Genomic DNA, 17,340 nt, shown 5'->3' with positions numbered 1-17,340 from the left:
ATGTGGAATATAAATGCACTGAGTAAATGCCAACTTTCGAACACCTGCAGGAGATGCTGTGCATTGGATTTTGCTGTACAGTGGTACCTCGGGTTAAGTACTTAATTCATTCCGGAGGTCCGTTCTTAACCTGAAACCGTTCTTAACCTGAAGCACCACTTTAGCTAATGGGGCCTCCTGCTGCTGCCGCGCCGCCGGAGCACAATTTCTGTTCTCATCCTGAAGCAAAGTTCTTAACCCGAGGTACTATCTCTGGGTTAGCGGAGTCTGTAACCTGAAGCGTATGTAACCTGAAGCGTATGTAACCCAAAGTACCACTGTACTGAAAACATTCATGGGTGAATGGGCTACTTATAGAGAAGAAATGCCTCTCCTATAGCAAAGGCCCCCATTCCCCATTTCATCTAAAGACTGGGACTGGCACTATCGGCAAGGGAGAGCCCGGTACCTTATTGCGCCTGTAACTCCTGTGCCAAGTGTGCACCCCATATCTCTAGCCACCTGCTAAATTGCCGATTTTACAGCACTTCAGGCAGTATCTGGGTGAAAGCCCAAACTCAAACACCCAGCAGTTCTTCTGCTTGGATCAAGGCAGTTGGGAGGTCCCAACCTGGATTGTGCTGGACAAGCTTTTGCCTTTGTATGCTGTTAAGGAAACTGGCACCAAGTGTTCTAAATCCGTTCCCTGAGATGACTGCCTGACCTTCCTTGCATTGGTCTTGCCGAGTCTGACATCTGCTCTCCCTAGATGTTTGCTGTCCCCTGATCCTTTTAATGTGAGGTGCCAGGGATTGAGCCTGGGACTTCTCGGGTGCAAAAGTTGGAAGCACAGTCTTCCCCGCCTGAGTCAGTAAAGGGGAATTTGTGGCCCTCTGGAAGTTTGTCAGACTCCAGTCCCCCTTCATCCCTCCTCGTTGGCCTTTCTGTATGGATGTGTTGAGCGATGGAGTCCAAGGAACATCTGAAGGGCCGTAGGGCCACTTCTGGGACCTGCTGGTGAAGGGCAGGTGATCATTATCATTATCGATCCTATTTAACAAAAAGGTCAACATGAACCCCCACCCACCACAGCACACCCAGGACCCTCCTCCCTCCCGGTTCTCCACAGCAGGTGGATGAATGGCTTGTTCTCAGCTCCCCCTCCATCCCAGAAGGAGAATCATAGAATCATTTGAATGGTAGAGTTGGAAGGGGATCCCAAGGGTCATCTAGTCCAACCCCCTGCAATGCAGGATTCTCAGTTTTTTCTTATTATCATTATCATCCCGGAGAACACCAGAACTGTCAGATAGAAAAGAGGCGAACAAATCTGTTGCTGATTCAAACATATAGTACAAAGAGTGGAGTGGAGGCGGCAGCTCGATGACGAGGAAGAGGATGACAGCCGTCATCCCCGCCTCCTGCTCGCTACTTGTCAGTGACTCTTTGGGGAGGGGGTGATGGTGGGGGTCGTCCCCCCCCGCGAACAAACACGTCGTCGGTGCTGTCAAAATCTTTTTGAAGGGAGGTGGGGAGCGGGCGAAAGGACAGGCCTGGCGGTGGCAGCCCTTGAGTCACGCCGCCGTTTTGCTGTCTAGGCAAACCAAACAAAGCCCCGGGGGCCCCGGCGGTGGCAGCGCTCCAGCTCTGGGACGGCAGGGACCGAGCCTCGTCCTGGGCTTGTTAACGCTTCTGCCTCCCTCGGCCCTTCTCTCCCACATCGCCCGTCGCCGCCTTGGCCCGCCTGCCTGGCGGTGCCCGCCGCCCGAAGGGGTTAAGCCAGTGAGTCACTGCCTCTCTGCTTTCATAATCCCTGCCTCTCTCTCTCTCTGTCTCTCTCTTGCGTCTCCCTCGAAGCGGGGTCGCCGAGAAGACTTCGGAGAGTCCCTGTCGTCGACGTCGCGGGCCTGAAGCGGTTAACCAGAGCCGGGGTGGCAGCAGCAGCAGCAGCAGCAGCAGCGAGCCTGCCTCCTCGCTCCCTGGCTCAGTCCCTCCTGCTTTGCGCGCCGCGCACGCCTGGTGTCCTGTGGAAACTGAAGCAGACCTGCCCAGCAAGCCGAGCAACTTTTTGCCCCCCCCCCACCCATCCCGGCTCCCCGCCTTGCTCTCTTTTAAACGCCGGGCTGGCAAGGAGGACGAGAGACTCCCTCTGCAGCTGAGGGAAGACTAGGCGCAAACACACACAAACGCCGAGGCTGATTGCGCGCCGTCGTCGCCGCGTCGTGCGCCCCTGCGAGGCAAAGCTCCTGTTCCTCTCCGGGGTGGACTCGCAAAGGTGAGAGGAGGAGGAGAAGAGGAGGAGCAGCAGCAGCAGCAGGATGGAGGGACGGCTTCGCTTTCCCGCTGGATGGATTTAAGGACAGGGTGGCGGGGAGAGGAGGCTGGAAGCAGTGCGCCTGCCTGATCCGGTCGTCTGAGGGGAAAGGCACCTGAAGGGGGTTGAGGATGGCAGCCGCCGCAGCAGCACCAGCCGACTGCGGACACCTCTGCTGAGGGAGAGCAGGAGGAGGAAGAGAAGGACACGCGCACAGCAGCAGCTGCAGCAGCGGCGCCTGAGGTAAGGACGCTCGCCTCAGGACTGCCCAGCGGGAAAGGACGACCCGGGTGAACGGTCGCCCTGCGCTTTTCCTCGACGGGCGGCAGTGCAGACCCCTCTGGAGTGAGGAGGATGGCGCTGGGTGGGGGGCGGCAGAGAGAGGAGGCTCAGCCTCGAAAAGGTAGCCCGGAGGAGGGGGAGGAAGTGGGGGGGGGAGGAAAGTTCTGGACGCCGAGCGCGCTTTCCTGACTGCAGTGAAGCCCGCTTTGATTGTCATCGCGAGTTTGGCAAAGCCGAGCTGCTGCCCCCGCTGGGCTCCTCGCACTGCGCCGCCGCCGCCGCCGCCTGCTGAAGTTTCCTGGTCCGCAGAGGGGTGGGGTGGTGAGCAGGGAGACCTGGCTTAAAAGGGGGAGGGGTGCCTTTGTTTTTTGTGCGCGCGAGGGAGAGGGAGAGATCCCCCTTTCCTTACCCAGATGCAGGAGGAGGTTACCCAGTCTGTGCTCTGCACCCCCCTGTCTCTCCCCCCCCTCCACCACCCCTCTCTCGCCACCTGCATGCTCCAGCGCCTTGCCAGAGCACGCAGGTCGCGCGCCTTTGGATGGGTTGGATCGGGCCTCTGCCAGAGAGCAGCTGCCGCCTCCGAACTCCCCAGGATTTCTTCAAGGTGTGTGTAGGCGCGCGCGCGTGTTCGCGCACACGGACACCCCCGCGCACACCTTTCCTTCTCTCTCTCTCTCTTCCTCCCTTCCCCCTCTCTGGCGCTCGCTCGCTCGCTCGCACAGGGACTAGGGATCGTAGGAAGATTCAGCAGGATTATGTAATACCGGCTGCTTTGGCTAGCTAGCAGTGCTGGAAAGGGCTGCCTGCCGCCTGGTCGCGCGAGCAAGAAAGGGGGTAAGTCAGTGCCAGGCTTGGGGGTCCCGAAGCACTTGGGTGGAAGGCAGGACACACAGAGAGACAGACGGAGCACCAAAGACACTTCTACTGGGGAGATTCGCCCTCCTCCCACCCAGCGCTTTGATGAATCAAATCAGGCTCTGAAAGTTTCCTCTCAGGTCCTGTCGCCAACCCGGCGCCCCATTTCAATCTTTTGCCCACCCCACTTTATTAAAGCTCAAGTCCCTTCTATCCCACTCAGATTGGTCCTTTTCTTTCCCAGGTCAGGTTAAGGTTCAGATTATGCTTTTGTTGCATTAAAGAGGGGAGTGGGACTGTTTCACTGGCTACTTGCCTTCTTCACTATTCGCCAACCTGGTATCCTCCAGATGATTCTGACTACAGTACAACTTTTTCCAGCTCCGTAGTTGTGGTCCAAACCACCCAGAGGGTGGACTACTAAGAAGGCTCCCTGTTACTTTTCTGTGGGAGCATCTCTGGCAACTCTGCACCAGACGGAGACTCACTTCCTGGGCACAGTTAGTAGGCCAGAGCTCAGTGGCAGAGCCGTGTGCTGCTTTGTATGCAGAACCCCTCAAATTCAGACCCCGGAAATCCTGGAGAGCCTTTGCCAGTCAGTGCAGGGAACACTAAGCTAAATGGCAGCTTCTTATGTTCCCAAATATTAGAAAAATTAAGAGGGGTGCGTTGTTATTGTTGTCGTTTTGTTTTTGCAATTGAGCGGCATATAAATATTATGAAATAAATAAATGAAATAAATTGCATCAGAGAGAAAAGGAGGGTCAGCTGTAGAGCAGGATGTTTGAAATGGACGACCTGTGACCCTCTTTCCCTGCAGCCTCCTACAGTGCAGTCCATCCTTCAGGGTCTTGATTTTGGAGAACTTGCTTCCTCCACCCCGTCACATAGCCATTTGCTGCCCCATCTCTTTCCTTCCCCAACAGAGTTTTGCTTCTTTCCTCCCTCTGTTGTAATTGCATAGTTGAATCAGTGCTTGCCCTGCTTTACAGAGTGGCGCAAACAAAAGGAAAAACAAAAACAGAACGAGAGGTCTGGTTTCTGCCCTGATGAGCTTACAGTTTTATACTTTTCCAGCTTATTGGGATGGGCAACTAAGGGGAAGGTAGGAAAGGGAGAGGCAAATGTAACAAGGGGTGGACCTGTGCAAATGTTACCCCCCCCCCCATCTTACCATCTTTCCTCCATTCAGATTTTTCCCCTTGCTATCTCTGGAGTTGGAGTATTTCTTATTGTCCCTGGAAATGAAACACAGAATGCATCCTGCTACTAGTAATAATACTTATATGCAGTTTAGAGGGTGTTGTGGAAACCCAGCAGGGATGATGATGGGCCCAGTCTAGCAGGAAGTTCTCCTGACCAAGCCCTGTTGCCTGGGAGCTGTGCAAGAGCTGTGCCGTGTCTGGTTTGTTGCAGGCAGCAGCAACATGGGAAACCTTGGCTCACCATACAGCCGGGGTTGTCTTGCTGCAGGTGGTTCTTCTTCTGGAATGTGTCGCTTAACCTAAGTTTAGGACTTTGGGCATTCCCTGGGCAGTGAGTGCCAGCCCTCCTTCGCATGCCCTCCCACCTGACCATTTCTTTCCGTCAAGGTCACTGCAGTAATTTCATATGTAGCTGCCTGGTGCTGCTGTCTTATCTATCGCACGGTTTCTGTTTCCCTCTCTTTGTGTTCCTGGGGATATTGTGTTCGATAAAACTTACTGCTCTTAACACTCTTGGCAGCTCTCCAAACACAAACACTCTCTGCTCTCTTTTCTCTCTCCTCCTACCGGGGCTGAAACAGAGACATGGAGGGCTCATGCTGAACTCTTGAGGGTCATGGGCTTTCCCACAAAACCACTTCCCACCCACCCATCCACCCTTCTCCCTCTACAGCCTCAGATGTGGTGAGGATGAGGCACTCTGCACATGCTCAAGGACACAGGAAGAGAGGACGATTGCCCGTGTTCTGGGGCCATGCCCTGACCTATGCAATGAAAAGCAGGCTGTGCAACTAGGCCAGGTGAGCAGGGCTGTATTAGGCCCTGCCTCCAAGCTCCCAAGAGATTTTTCTTTCTACACCTTGTGATTGAAAAATGCCCGGGACGTTTCTTTAATGGGTGTCTTTCACAGCCTTAATTAAAGCAGTTGCCTGAGTCTGACCCTGGAGCTCCTCTGGAGGTTGGAGCCAGGTGTTTGCTAGAAAGGAATGTCCTCCTGACCCAAGACTTATGTTCGAGGGACGCTTTCATCAGCACAATGTTTGCTAGAGGAGGAGGAGGAAGAGAAGGAGCAGCAGCAGCAGGAGTTTTCATAAGGTGGAACCTTATCTGTAACCTTGACAAAGCCAGAAGGAGAATGTTGGTATCTGGAGTTCGCACATAATCTGCTGCATTGGCCCACCCAAGGCCACTGCCCCCACATGCCACCGTGTTCCCTTCCATCTGTGCCGCCTTTGTAGGCCACAAACATCCCTGAACTGCAATCAACTTGCAGCCAAGTTGGCTCCTACGGCATTCAAGGGCCTCTCCAGCTCATTTGCTTTCCCCTTGTGGCTGCCCACTATGGCTCAGGCATCACCATATCATAAGAACATAAGAAATCCCCACTGAGTCAGACCAAAGGCCCATCTAGTCTAACACTCTCTTCATGCAGTGGCCTGGCGCAGGAAGGCCGTAAGTGGGATTTCAGTTGCTCTCCCCACTTGGGATTCCTGACAACTGGTATTCAGAGGTCCCTTGACAGTGGAGGTGGAGCATGACCATTTTGGCTTGTAGCCGCTCATCATAGACTCATAGAATTGCAGACTTGGAAGCGACCCTGAGGATCATCTAGTCCAGCGGTTCTCAACCTGTGGGTCCCCAGATGTTGTTGGACTACAACTCCCATCATCCCCGAGCTCTGGTCTTGCTAGCTAGGGGTGATGGGAGTCGTAGTTCAACAACATCTGGGGACCCACAGGTTGAGAAAGGTTGATCTAGTCTAACCCCCTGCAATGCAGGAATGAATAAGCAGCTGCCCCAATATGGGGATCGAACCTGCAACCGTGGCGTTATCAGCACTGCTCTCTAACCAACTGAGCTTTCAAGGCATAATAGCCTTATCCCTCCATGAGACTCCCTGTGCTCCAGTCTCTCTCTCTCTCTCTCTCTCTCTCTCTCTCTCTCTCTCTCTCTCACACACACACACACACACACACACACACACACACACACACTGCTGGCCACCCCAGCCTTCTGACTTCTGCTGAAGACCTCACCCTGCCTCCAGTTCTCAGTGTCGCTCGTTCTTCTGCCCCATGTCAGCAACATCTCCTTGCCCTTGCTGCTCTGCAGATGGGGAAGGGAGCTCATGGGTAGAGCACACGCTTTCTGTACAAATGGTCCCAAGTTGAAGCACTGGTTTGTTTTTATTAAAAGGATCCAATGGCAGAGGAGGGAAGGCGGCCCTCCATGCCCCTCTATGTGGCCCTCCAGACTCTCCCAAGCCACATTTTGCTTGGGATGTTGTTGTTTTTTTGCCTGGCTTGTGTATATCCTTGAACTCTGAAAACATCTCTTCCTTGTCTGAATAGGAGCTAGGGTATGGGGGTGTAGAAACCAGCCTACTGTACAAAGGTAAAACTTAACCGTTGTTGCTCTATGCTGCCTCTGGCCCTGTGTCCCTGCTGGCTGTCAGAATGGAGTGCGGCCCTCAGGCTGAATAAGGGTCCCCACCCCTTGGTAGCAGATGATGTGCAAGACCCTTATCTGCCCTGAAATGGACCCTGCTAGGCCAGTCAGCATAGACAATGCTTGGCCAGACGGACACATCGTTTGACCTGCTGTGAGGCCTCATGATATTGTTGTCTACAACACCTCCTTCTCCAATTCCCTTCTCCAGTCACATACCTATGCCCCGCCACAACCAATGGGGCCCCTGGATTCCCCTTTCCCTGATTTTTTTTGGGTCGGCCACCACACGCCGCCACCGACATGACCAACTGCCACACCACCTCAGCTTTAAAATCAGGTTGCTCTATGTTTCTCAGTGCAGACACAGAAGAGTGGTATTACAGTCCGCAGGGTACTACTAACACTACTAATTCTTATTATTTAATTTGTAACCTCGCCCATCTGACTGGGTTGCCCCAGTCACTCTGGGTGGCTTCCTGCATATACAAAAATACAATAAAACATTAAATATTAAGAAAGCTTCCCTATACAGGGCTGCCTTTGGGTGTCTTCTAAAGGTTGTGTAGTTCTTTATCTCCTTGACATCTGAAGGGAGGACAGTCCACAGGGAGGGTGCCGCTACCAAGAAGGCCCTCTGCCTCGTTCCCTGTAACTTTGCTTCTAGCTGTGAAGGAACTGCCAGAAGGCCGTTGGAACTGGACCTCAGTGTCTGGGCTGAACGATGGATGTCTAAAGACATAGCGCTCTCTCTCTCTCTCTCTCTCTCTCTCTCTCTCTCTCTCTCTCTCTCACACACACACACACTATAGTCACAAAGCACCTCAGAAACCCAGACTTTACAACCTAACATGCTGACTGCTCGATTAGCTCGATTAGCCATCATCTGCTGTGTGCTGTTGTGCTGTCTGGTCATGGCCACTGGTATGCCAGTCCAGGCAGTGGTCCACCTATTTGGCTTCAGTGCAGGTCAGCTTGGTCCAGGTGGCTGCAGTGTCCTTTCCCATCGCCTCCTTTTTAAGTTACAATGGAATGGTGCGTTCCTTCCACCCCCTCTGCGAGTTGCTGTGCTTGGCTGCAGTCATTTTCCTGGCGCGCAAGCTCCACTCAAAATCTAAAAACAGTAAGTGGGTTGGATTGTGCAGAGCAATCAATACAGGGAAATGTCTTGAAAGAAACTCTGCAAGCCGTACGCAAGCAGTCTCTAGATTCTCTCTTCCTGACTCACTTGTCAGGGATGCTTACCGTCATCAGGGTGGAGAAGGATGATGGCTTGTTCCTCACCTAGAAAAGTGGACACAGTCAGGTCATGCTTACTGCAAAGGGTGGAGCTGTTCCCCTAGAGAGGAGTAGGATATATGACTCATTCTGTTGGTTTGAGGAGCCATGCACAAACTTCCCGGGCGTGTGTTTTATGGGTTTGCATTTCCAGTCAGGGGGGGAAATGGAGGTTGTAAGGGAAGGTTGAATTTTGACTCATTGGAGAAGGCAAAAGATGAAATCAAGGTGGTGATGAAGCAATTGCATTTCAGAGAGACCTCTCCCCAGGGGGCTTCAATTTAGGAAGTAAACAGGGGTGGGATGATCTGTCCCCAGCCAGTCCAGTCCTTGGTGGCTTGCTTTGGATCTATTTACAGGAACCCTGAAGAAAAACATTGCTAGGCTGGTCAGTTTCCTACATTTGGGAACAAAAAGGAAAGAAAGAAAGAAAGAAAGAAAGAAAGAAAGAAAGAAAGAAAGAAAGAAATCCAGTTTTCTTAAATCTCTTTTGAGTGTTCCGCAGCATTTCATTTTAGGATGATGGCAGGAATTTAAAATATGTGGCAAAGGGTAGATTTGAAACTGAAGGGCAGATGATGTCACTCTGTTTCTGGTGGCTGGAGTTTTGGGTTTTGCAAAACTGCTGCAGCATTTCTTAAACGTCGTGATTTCACGTTGTGCAAATGATTCACCCTGAAGTGTGTTCATGGGAGAGATGATGGAGCCATGAATCAGTCGATGGGTTTTGCTTCGTTACTGAGACTCTGATTGATTGACAAGCTATAAACAGGGAGGAAAGTTTCCTGATGCCATATTGACGATTCTGCCTTCCTTTGGTGTGGCATGTCACATGTGTGGCATGTCTGAGCCATCCAAATCAGGGCTACATCCACACCATCCATTTAAAACACTCTCATGACCACTCTTAACAGTCATTGCTCCCCTCAAATAATGCTGGGAACTGGGAGCTACAATTCCCACCACCCATAAAAAAAAACCTACAGTTCCCAGGATTCTTGGGGGAGAGCCGTATGTTTTAAATAGATAGACCTGGGATTGTCTCTTGCCCTGTGGCTCAATGAACTACTCTAGCATTTTTTCAGACTATTCAAGGGGCCATGTCCTACATCCATGTGTTGGCTGAGGAACCCTTGCATTTTGTAAAAGAGTGTGGGACACGTTCTAGGGTGCTCAATCACATTCACACAAAACCTCTGGCTTGCCCTGTTGGGCTCCATGACAAGTGCTTGCGGTTCCAGACTGTCAATATTTTCAGGCAAAAAAAGCTGATTGGGGAAACAAACCCACTCCCCCAAAATATTGGACGGTGCAATAAGGATGAGAGTAAGTGATGGGAAAATGCACTGGGGAAAATACTTGATGCAACATAATGGCCACTTACCCAGTTGGCAGTTGTGGCCCATTGCGTCAGGCTCCAAGACCCCTGGGAGCAAAGTTCATCCAAGTGGCCAGCATTTGGGTAATCCCTGGGCCAGCCACATGGCGCATTGGGAGTTCCCGCTGGCCAGCAATTTAAATTCTGGCCAATCTGGCCAGGCCTTGGGTAGTGGGGCCTGGGAGCGGACTGCGGCATAGTAGTAGTCTTCGCTCCCACCCACTCCTAGCCATTTAAAACCACCAGCAACTGTCCTCCCCGCCTCTGTGACTGTCCCCCGCCACACCACTCTTTCATAACAAATAGCCAGTGAAGAGTTTTAGCAACGATTAAAACATTGATTAAAAATAAAATGAAGGCAGAGTCTTAAAATGGAACCCACCACAACAGTTATCACAAAAGTGTGTTGAGCGACACATGGTCCCACCTACAACAGCTACATCACACCTGCTGGTGGAGTCGGAACACGAGCACAATGCTCCTGGTAGTTTGGTGCATCATGTGCAATCCCACTCATAGCTTAAAATGGAAAGGAATGATTGGATAGCACTAGGAGCCACCCGTCTGGAAGCAGCCTACGGCTGCTTGGTGATGCTGAGTCACAGGCAGCAGTTCCTTGTCATTTGGTCCATGATAACGATGGCATGAATTTTCTATTGATTTCGTTAGAGGCCCAGTACTGATTTCCAGGTTTTGAAGGGCACTTGTGCAGGGCACACTCCCTCCTCCCCAAGGTTCCGATAAGCTGCTCCTGGGTCTCCATTTGGTCCTCATCATTGCTACCACCACCTGCTTACTGAGCAGATTGAGAGCCAAATGAGCATGCAGGCAGTGGTATCTCCTAAGGGGTAGAGGAGCAGAGTAAGAGGCAGGTGAGTAAGCAGGTTGCAGTGGTGAACAGGAGGATGACCAGGGAGCTATGGTCAGCCAGGCGCTTACAAGAGTGTTGACTCCTGACCATGTTCACCCTTGCTGGTTTCAATGGGAATTCAAGTGTGAAGTATGCGAAAATAGGTGTGGGTGTATTTGTTGGCATTGGGGGGTGTGTGTGGAAAAGGCAACAAAACATTTCCCCCATTCATCCCTGCCTTCTTTGTGGCCTGTTGATAAGTCAGCAACACAGAGGAAGAAAGAGGAAATAGCAGGACAAGTGAAGTTAGAGGTAAAGGGGGAGATTTGTTTGTGAAATTTGAATGAATCTCTCATGGACTCAAGTAGGACAAGTCCCAGATGAGAGCATCCCAAGCAAATGAAGGGTTTTGTGCATCTCTCACTCCCCTCTTCTCCATCCATTCCCTCACTCTTCTTATTGTGTGATAGATTATTAGCCTACTGGCAAGTAATTTTCTCCTTCTCCTTTTAAAGTATTGTACAGCACCTAGTCATTTTAGGCTCTTTATAAATAAAATGTGATGACATGGATTTTTTTCATCGCAGTTTTGTGTTTTGCAGGGCCTTGTCTTAAGATTTTACATAACATTCTTGCATTTTTTTTGTGGTAGTTTTAAAAGATATTTTGTAACCCATCATGAGCCCCCGGGAGAGAGAAACCTTGGTAATTAACTCACTTTAGATACTAGTTCTTTAGCCTTTTTTATCAGATTTGATATTTAATTTTGAAGCTGAATTTCCTTAGGGAAATTCAGCCACAAGGTGTTTTGCTCTGAATGATCCGAGATAGATTTGGAAAGCAAAAAGTCATGTGATGCATGCTACATAATGCACACTCCTATGCTCAGTGGCGTATTTGATGCTGAACAGTTGGTTGCAATGGACGGAGTCCAGCTTGGTTATTGGATATTTTGGATGCCTACCCCAACCCAACTCTTTCTGAAAATCATATTGGTTCTGATCCAGCTCTGGGGTTGCAGCAAGATGCTTCACGTGTGAATTAGCAGCCCTATTTGTATCAAAAGGTAGAATCCAGTCAATTCTGCGGGAGCTGGATGAACATTGCAATGCAAATGGTTTTGTTCACCCAAACATGCATCATTTGTATTTTGTATTTTACACACAGATGGATACATTTTGCTTGGTCAGGGGGATTATTTCCCTGTCTGTCGCTGTATTTGTTTTAACTGTGAACCACAAACAATCACGAACCTTCAAAGTTTGGAATAGTTCATGATTGCAAATGTGTCTCACTCTCCCCATCTCTTTTTCCAAAGAGATTGCTTTAATTGCAACACAAAACTTATGTTGCAAATGGTCCACCAAGCCAACAGATGTGTCAGTTGTTAAAGAATGGCAGGATAAGGTGGGGCTGCCCATTTAGTTCTTCATTTTACTGAACCTGGTTGTAGTTTGCAACTCGGAGAGATTGGGGCAGTCACTTAGTTTGCCGCTATCTAATTCTGCAGTTTTAAGAGATGCAACCAGCTGTTCTGGTTGCTCAGCCACTATAATTTATTACAGGCTGGGAGTTGTTCCCTGTAGGGCATCAGACCCAGGGGCCAAATTTGGCCCCCAGGCTTTTCTCTCTGCCTCTCAAAACTCCCCTAGGCCACACTTCTCACGCTCCCCCCCCAATACATTGGCTCTATATGAGGGGAAGAAAATCTGTTTCTGTAGGTAAATGAATATTCTGATTTACATGTATTGATTTACTGGTCAAAGCCTTTATCTGCCCCACCTGCAATAAAACATGTCTGTCCCATTTGCAGGGTTGACTTTACCCCTGAAAGTGCACTCTTCCATAGTCTCCCGAGACAGACGGATGCCAACAAACCTATTGGGTAAAATGAACTGGTCAACAGCCCTAATGCATATCTCATTGCCCTTTTTCCAGATCAACCTGAAGAATTGGTTTTGATTCTCTTTCTGGGTTCCAATCCAGACATTCCTTTCTGCAAGCCGAGATCTTCCTCCAGGGCTCAACCATGACTACTTCTGCCTTGCGCCGGCAGGTGAAAAACATTGTGCACAATTACTCTGAGGCAGAGATCAAGGTGCGCGAGGCCACCTCCAATGACCCCTGGGGGCCCCCGAGCTCCTTGATGTCCGAGATTGCAGACCTGACCTTCAACACCGTGGCATTTGCCGAGGTCATGGGCATGATCTGGAGGCGGCTGAACGACAGTGGCAAGAACTGGCGCCATGTCTACAAGGCGCTGACTCTTCTGGACTACCTCATCAAAACTGGCTCAGAGAAGGTGGCTCACCAGTGCCGGGAGAACCTGTACACCATCCAGACCTTAAAGGAGTTCCAGTACATAGACCGCGATGGCAAGGACCAGGGCATCAATGTCCGGGAAAAGGTAAAGCAAGTGATGGGCTTGCTGAAGGATGAGGAGAGACTGAAGCAGGAGAGAGCCTATGCCCTAAAAACCAAAGAGCGGATGTCCCTCGAAGGCATGGGGATTAGCAGCAGCAACAGCCAGCAGCTTGCCTATGGGCGGCGGGCGTCACAGTACGGAGAAGACTACGGCAGGTCAAGAGAGTCTCCGTCCTCCTTTAATTGTGAGTAGTGCAGTGTGTCATGGGTGAGCTGCCTTGTCTCTGGTGGATCAAGATTTGTGGCTGCATTTCTGACCACCACCTTTGCCAGTGGAGCAGTCTGGATGAATGCCTCGTATCATTTGTGAATGGTCTTGGTTTCCCAGGTGGGGAGTTGTTGGGGCACCTGGTCGTGTGGGTGGAACAGAATAAGTATGTGTGCAGTTTTCAAGACACACATTCTGGGGAAGGTATTCTATGTTTCCCCTATGATCAAATAAGGAAAGTTGGCAGGACCATTTCTGCCATTACTTAGCATTGCGGTTAGGAAGTAAAGGGCAGCTGGGTGGAATGGATAGGAAAAAATTTGTATTTGATATCCCGCTTTATCACTACCCGAAGGAGTCTCAAAGCAGCTAACATTCTCCTTTCCCTTCCTCCCCCACAACAAACACTCTGTGAGGTGTGTGGGGCTGAAAGACTTCAAAGAAGTGTGACTAGCCCAAGGTCACGCAGCAGCTGCATGTGGAGGAGCGGGGAAGCGAACCTGGTTCACCAGATTACAAGTCTACCGCTCTTAACCACTACACCACACTGGCTCTCATGAAGGGCCCATGAAGAGAAACCATGAGCTGTGCAGAGTGCAGAAATTCTTCTTGACATTTCTGCCTTCAGAATCTCTGGAAGCTCCAACCAATTTCCCCCCTGCTTTTCAAGTTCCAAGCAGAACATTCATGCATATTTTTCAGATTCTCCCCCTCTAGCTGTGAAGATAGAACTTGGGAGAAGTTGCAGGGAGAAATAGGATTAGGTGGAAGATTGTAAGTGCTGTGTTACGATGCCTGCTGTAGGTAGTACAGGGGCATTTACATTACAACAGGTGTTGGGAACCTGTGGCTTAGTTGTATTACAGCTCCCTTCATCCCTGACTATTGGCCGTGTTGTCTGGGGCTGATGGGAGTCGGAGCCCAACAACATCCAAAGGACAGATTCCCCACCCATACATTATGCAGTTCTTAAAAAAGAGATTCTCCTATGGAAATGACATGCAATGCACAGGGAGATAATCAAGTCGCATGATAGTGCTAAACGGTAATTGGCATCAGATTTTAAAAGCATGCACATTACACATATGCTATCACTACACATTACAATCTACAAATGGGTTTCGTGTTAACTCCTACAAAGAGGTGCCTTTGATTTAAGAATGTTGTAAAGGGGTCATTGGGGGCCAATCTACATAATTGATTTCCACCTTGGCATTACCTATGCCTCAGTGGTCTGAGATTGAAATTCATATCACTGCAGCAACAGGGGTGACCAGTCTCTTGATGCAGGTAGGGCAAGTATAAGAATGAGATTGGGGTGATTGTTGCCTCTGTGTATTAAGACCTGGGCATGCAGAACCAGCTATATGAAGCTGTTTCTAGGGTCCTCTGTTCTGTATGTAGAACCTGAAGCTCTCCAGATGTTGCTGGACTACCAGTCCCATCACTCCCAACCATTGGCCATGCTGGCTGAGGCTGATGGGAACTGGAGTCCAAACACATCTGAAGGGGAACAGGTACCCAATCCTTGGAGACCACCAACCTTTTGGCCTCCACATTTCTGCCCACATTATTTTTCAGCCCAGCACAGTTAACTGATATGCAAACAAGCTATTCTGACAGGTGAATTGGAATTAGAGCAGGTGGTGATGTGATTTTAAAAAATAAATACAGAAGAATATGTTTATCTTGGAGGATTCCAATTCTTGGAATTTTTGCTAGCTAGTTGCTGTTACAACTTCAACTTTAGAGTCAAAACTTTAGTTTTCAAAGGATATGTCTATGATGCAAAGCAAGTACCCCTCATTCAATGGAGCTTCCTGTCAGTTCAATTGGATTGCCATTGGATTGCCATCTGAGGGTGTGATTTTATTCCTGCTTATCTGGGAATAAGCCCCATTCAACATAGTGGGATTTACAAGGTAGGATTCTGCTTTAAGTCTATAATATTATTATCTATATAGATAATATAGATAATAATTTTTAAAATCTCAACAACTTTGGCTCCAATGACAATGGGTAGATCACTGTCAATTTTTTTATACTGTGAGTAGATCGCAGTCTCTTGGGAGTTGGACAGCCCTGATATAGATGACTCCTTTGACTTCACTGTGCATGAGACAAAGTGGCACACACACACACGACTGGAGGAGACACCTGCCTGAAACTCTGGAGAGCTGCTGCTTGGCAGTGTAGCCTGACTTAGGGACGTAGTGTTCAGATTCCCACTAGTGGAGCCTGTACAAGGACTTCCACAAGCCCCCTCTCTTCTTCTCCCCCACAAATTAGCTCCAGGGGGCAGGGGGCAGTCAAGAGAACCTGCAGGAAGTGCATAGAGGGAGAAGAGGGGAGATTGTTCCACCAGACAAGCAGAAATGCTTGTTATCTCCTTAGTTGCAATGTTGAATTCCTCCCATTGGAACCTGCCTATAATAGCTGGATCATATAGTCCCTTGGTTGCTGTCCTGGTACATCAGGATTCCTTAACATGGGCAGCCAGCAACATACTTTTGCTCTTCTTGACATCCTCAAGAAGGATGATGCTGTGGAAACACAACAGGAACCTTCAAGTTCCTAGAGCAGAATGCAATTGCGCACAAAAGGGCTCCTCTTCCCTGGGCTCTTTCCATTGCCCCTCATATGAACATAGGAGTATGAAAAGCTGCCTTGTGCCGAGTCAATCCATTGGTCCACAATGACTGGCACCGACTTATAGAACTGTAGAAGTGTAGAGTTGGAAGGGACCCTCAGGAGCATCTAGTCCAACCCCCTGTAATGCAAGAATATGAAGCCGTCCCATACAGGGATCAAACCTGCAACCTTGGCATTCTTGGCACCATGCTCTGACCCACTGAGCTATCCAGTCACCAGGGTTTCAGACAGGGTGTCTCTCCCACCCCTACCTGGAGATGCCAGGGACTGAACCTGGACCCTTCGGGCGTGTGCATTACAGATGTTCCATTAATGAGGTATAACCTTTCCCCTGGACCAGCAGTTTAATAACTTGGACCTGCAGTCTAAAATCATGAACTTAATCTGCAAAAGGAGGGGAAGGGGGTAGAATGGGAAAGGCCATTTGTTGCAAAACCCAGGCAAATGTCAGATTCTGGAATGGCTGTGGACCATGTTCAGCAGCCCCCAGCTGGGCTCCATCCCATTTGCAGCATTAATTCATCTCTTTCTTGTCCCTCAGCCTCTTCCTCATCCCCTCGGTTCAATTCTGACCTGGAGCAGGCAAGGCCACAGACGACTGGAGAGGAGGAGCTCCAGCTCCAACTTGCCCTGGCCATGAGTCGAGAAGAAGCAGAGAAGGTAATGTTTCAGCTTCCTTCTAGGTGCTGTTTTAAACCAGGGGTTTAAATAAGGGGTGAAGTAGCTGGGTCTGGACTCCCAACATGCACCATCACTGACCAGTTGGCTGGGGCTGATGGTGGTTAGAGCTCAACAACATCTCCAGGGCCACATGTCCCCATCCTCTAAATCAGTGAAAAACTATCAGTAAGAAAGTCATGTTAGAGATTTGTGGATGCTTCCCACTGCTGTAAGTGCGGCTCTCATCTCTTATTGGCTGCTCCATGTAAGCCTCATCAGCTCAGGACATCATGATGGGGATTTATTGCTTTGTTGATTTAGCATTCTTATACTGCGGGCACATATTCACCTTTTGACGGTAGACTTGAGTGTGTTTTAAATCAGGAAGATAAAGCTATTATAGACAAAGTGGCAGCCTGTACCTTCCATCTTCCCTTCTTCATGATGAAGGTCCTTTAAAGCTCATATTTAATGAAAATAAAAGGACTAGGACTCCAATCCTATGTGCCCTTGTTTTGAGAGTTAAGTCGATCTCAGTTGGACTTCCTTTTGAGTAATTTTGTGTAGCTTGTGCTGCATTTTGGAGCTTTGTTTGTGTGGTCTGGGAGCAATGCACCTGACCGGAAAGGAATGGCTATTACAATGGGTCAGTGCTTCATGGATTGCAGCAGTGATCTTATATGTAGGAATCTCTCACTTAGGCTTTCAATGTTTTTAACTGTGCCTGCTGTTTTTTTCATGGCAGCTATCAACAGCCAGCTATTTCTCTTAGGCACTGTAAGTGGCAGGGACAGAACATAGCCCAGT

General features: G+C 49.6%; 1 protein-coding gene across 6 annotated transcripts in view; it reads left to right on the top strand.

Annotated features, from left to right (window-relative positions):
- Positions 1 to 2,492: 2,492 nt before the first annotated feature.
- Positions 2,493 to 17,340, top strand: part of EPN3 (epsin 3) — a 34,344-nt gene continuing 19,496 nt past the window's right edge. For 2 of the 6 annotated variants that reach the window (XM_053375783.1, XM_053375777.1), the window contains exons 1-3: positions 2,496 to 2,536; positions 12,528 to 13,198; positions 16,415 to 16,533. In XM_053375783.1, the coding sequence (XP_053231758.1) occupies positions 12,619 to 13,198; positions 16,415 to 16,533 (699 nt within the window). In that variant the 5' untranslated portion in view covers positions 2,496 to 2,536; positions 12,528 to 12,618. Of the gene's footprint in view, positions 2,537 to 12,527; positions 13,199 to 16,414; positions 16,534 to 17,340 lie in introns of all 6 variants that reach the window. The other 4 variants (XM_053375782.1, XM_053375780.1, XM_053375779.1 and 1 more) reach the window with 4 other exon arrangements.

This window comes from Podarcis raffonei, chromosome 2 (genome assembly GCF_027172205.1).
Source record: "Podarcis raffonei isolate rPodRaf1 chromosome 2, rPodRaf1.pri, whole genome shotgun sequence".
Lineage (NCBI taxonomy): Eukaryota > Metazoa > Chordata > Lepidosauria > Squamata > Lacertidae > Podarcis > Podarcis raffonei.
The sequence above is the reverse complement of the archived record's forward strand: the minus strand, read 5'-3'. Positions and strand labels throughout refer to the sequence as shown.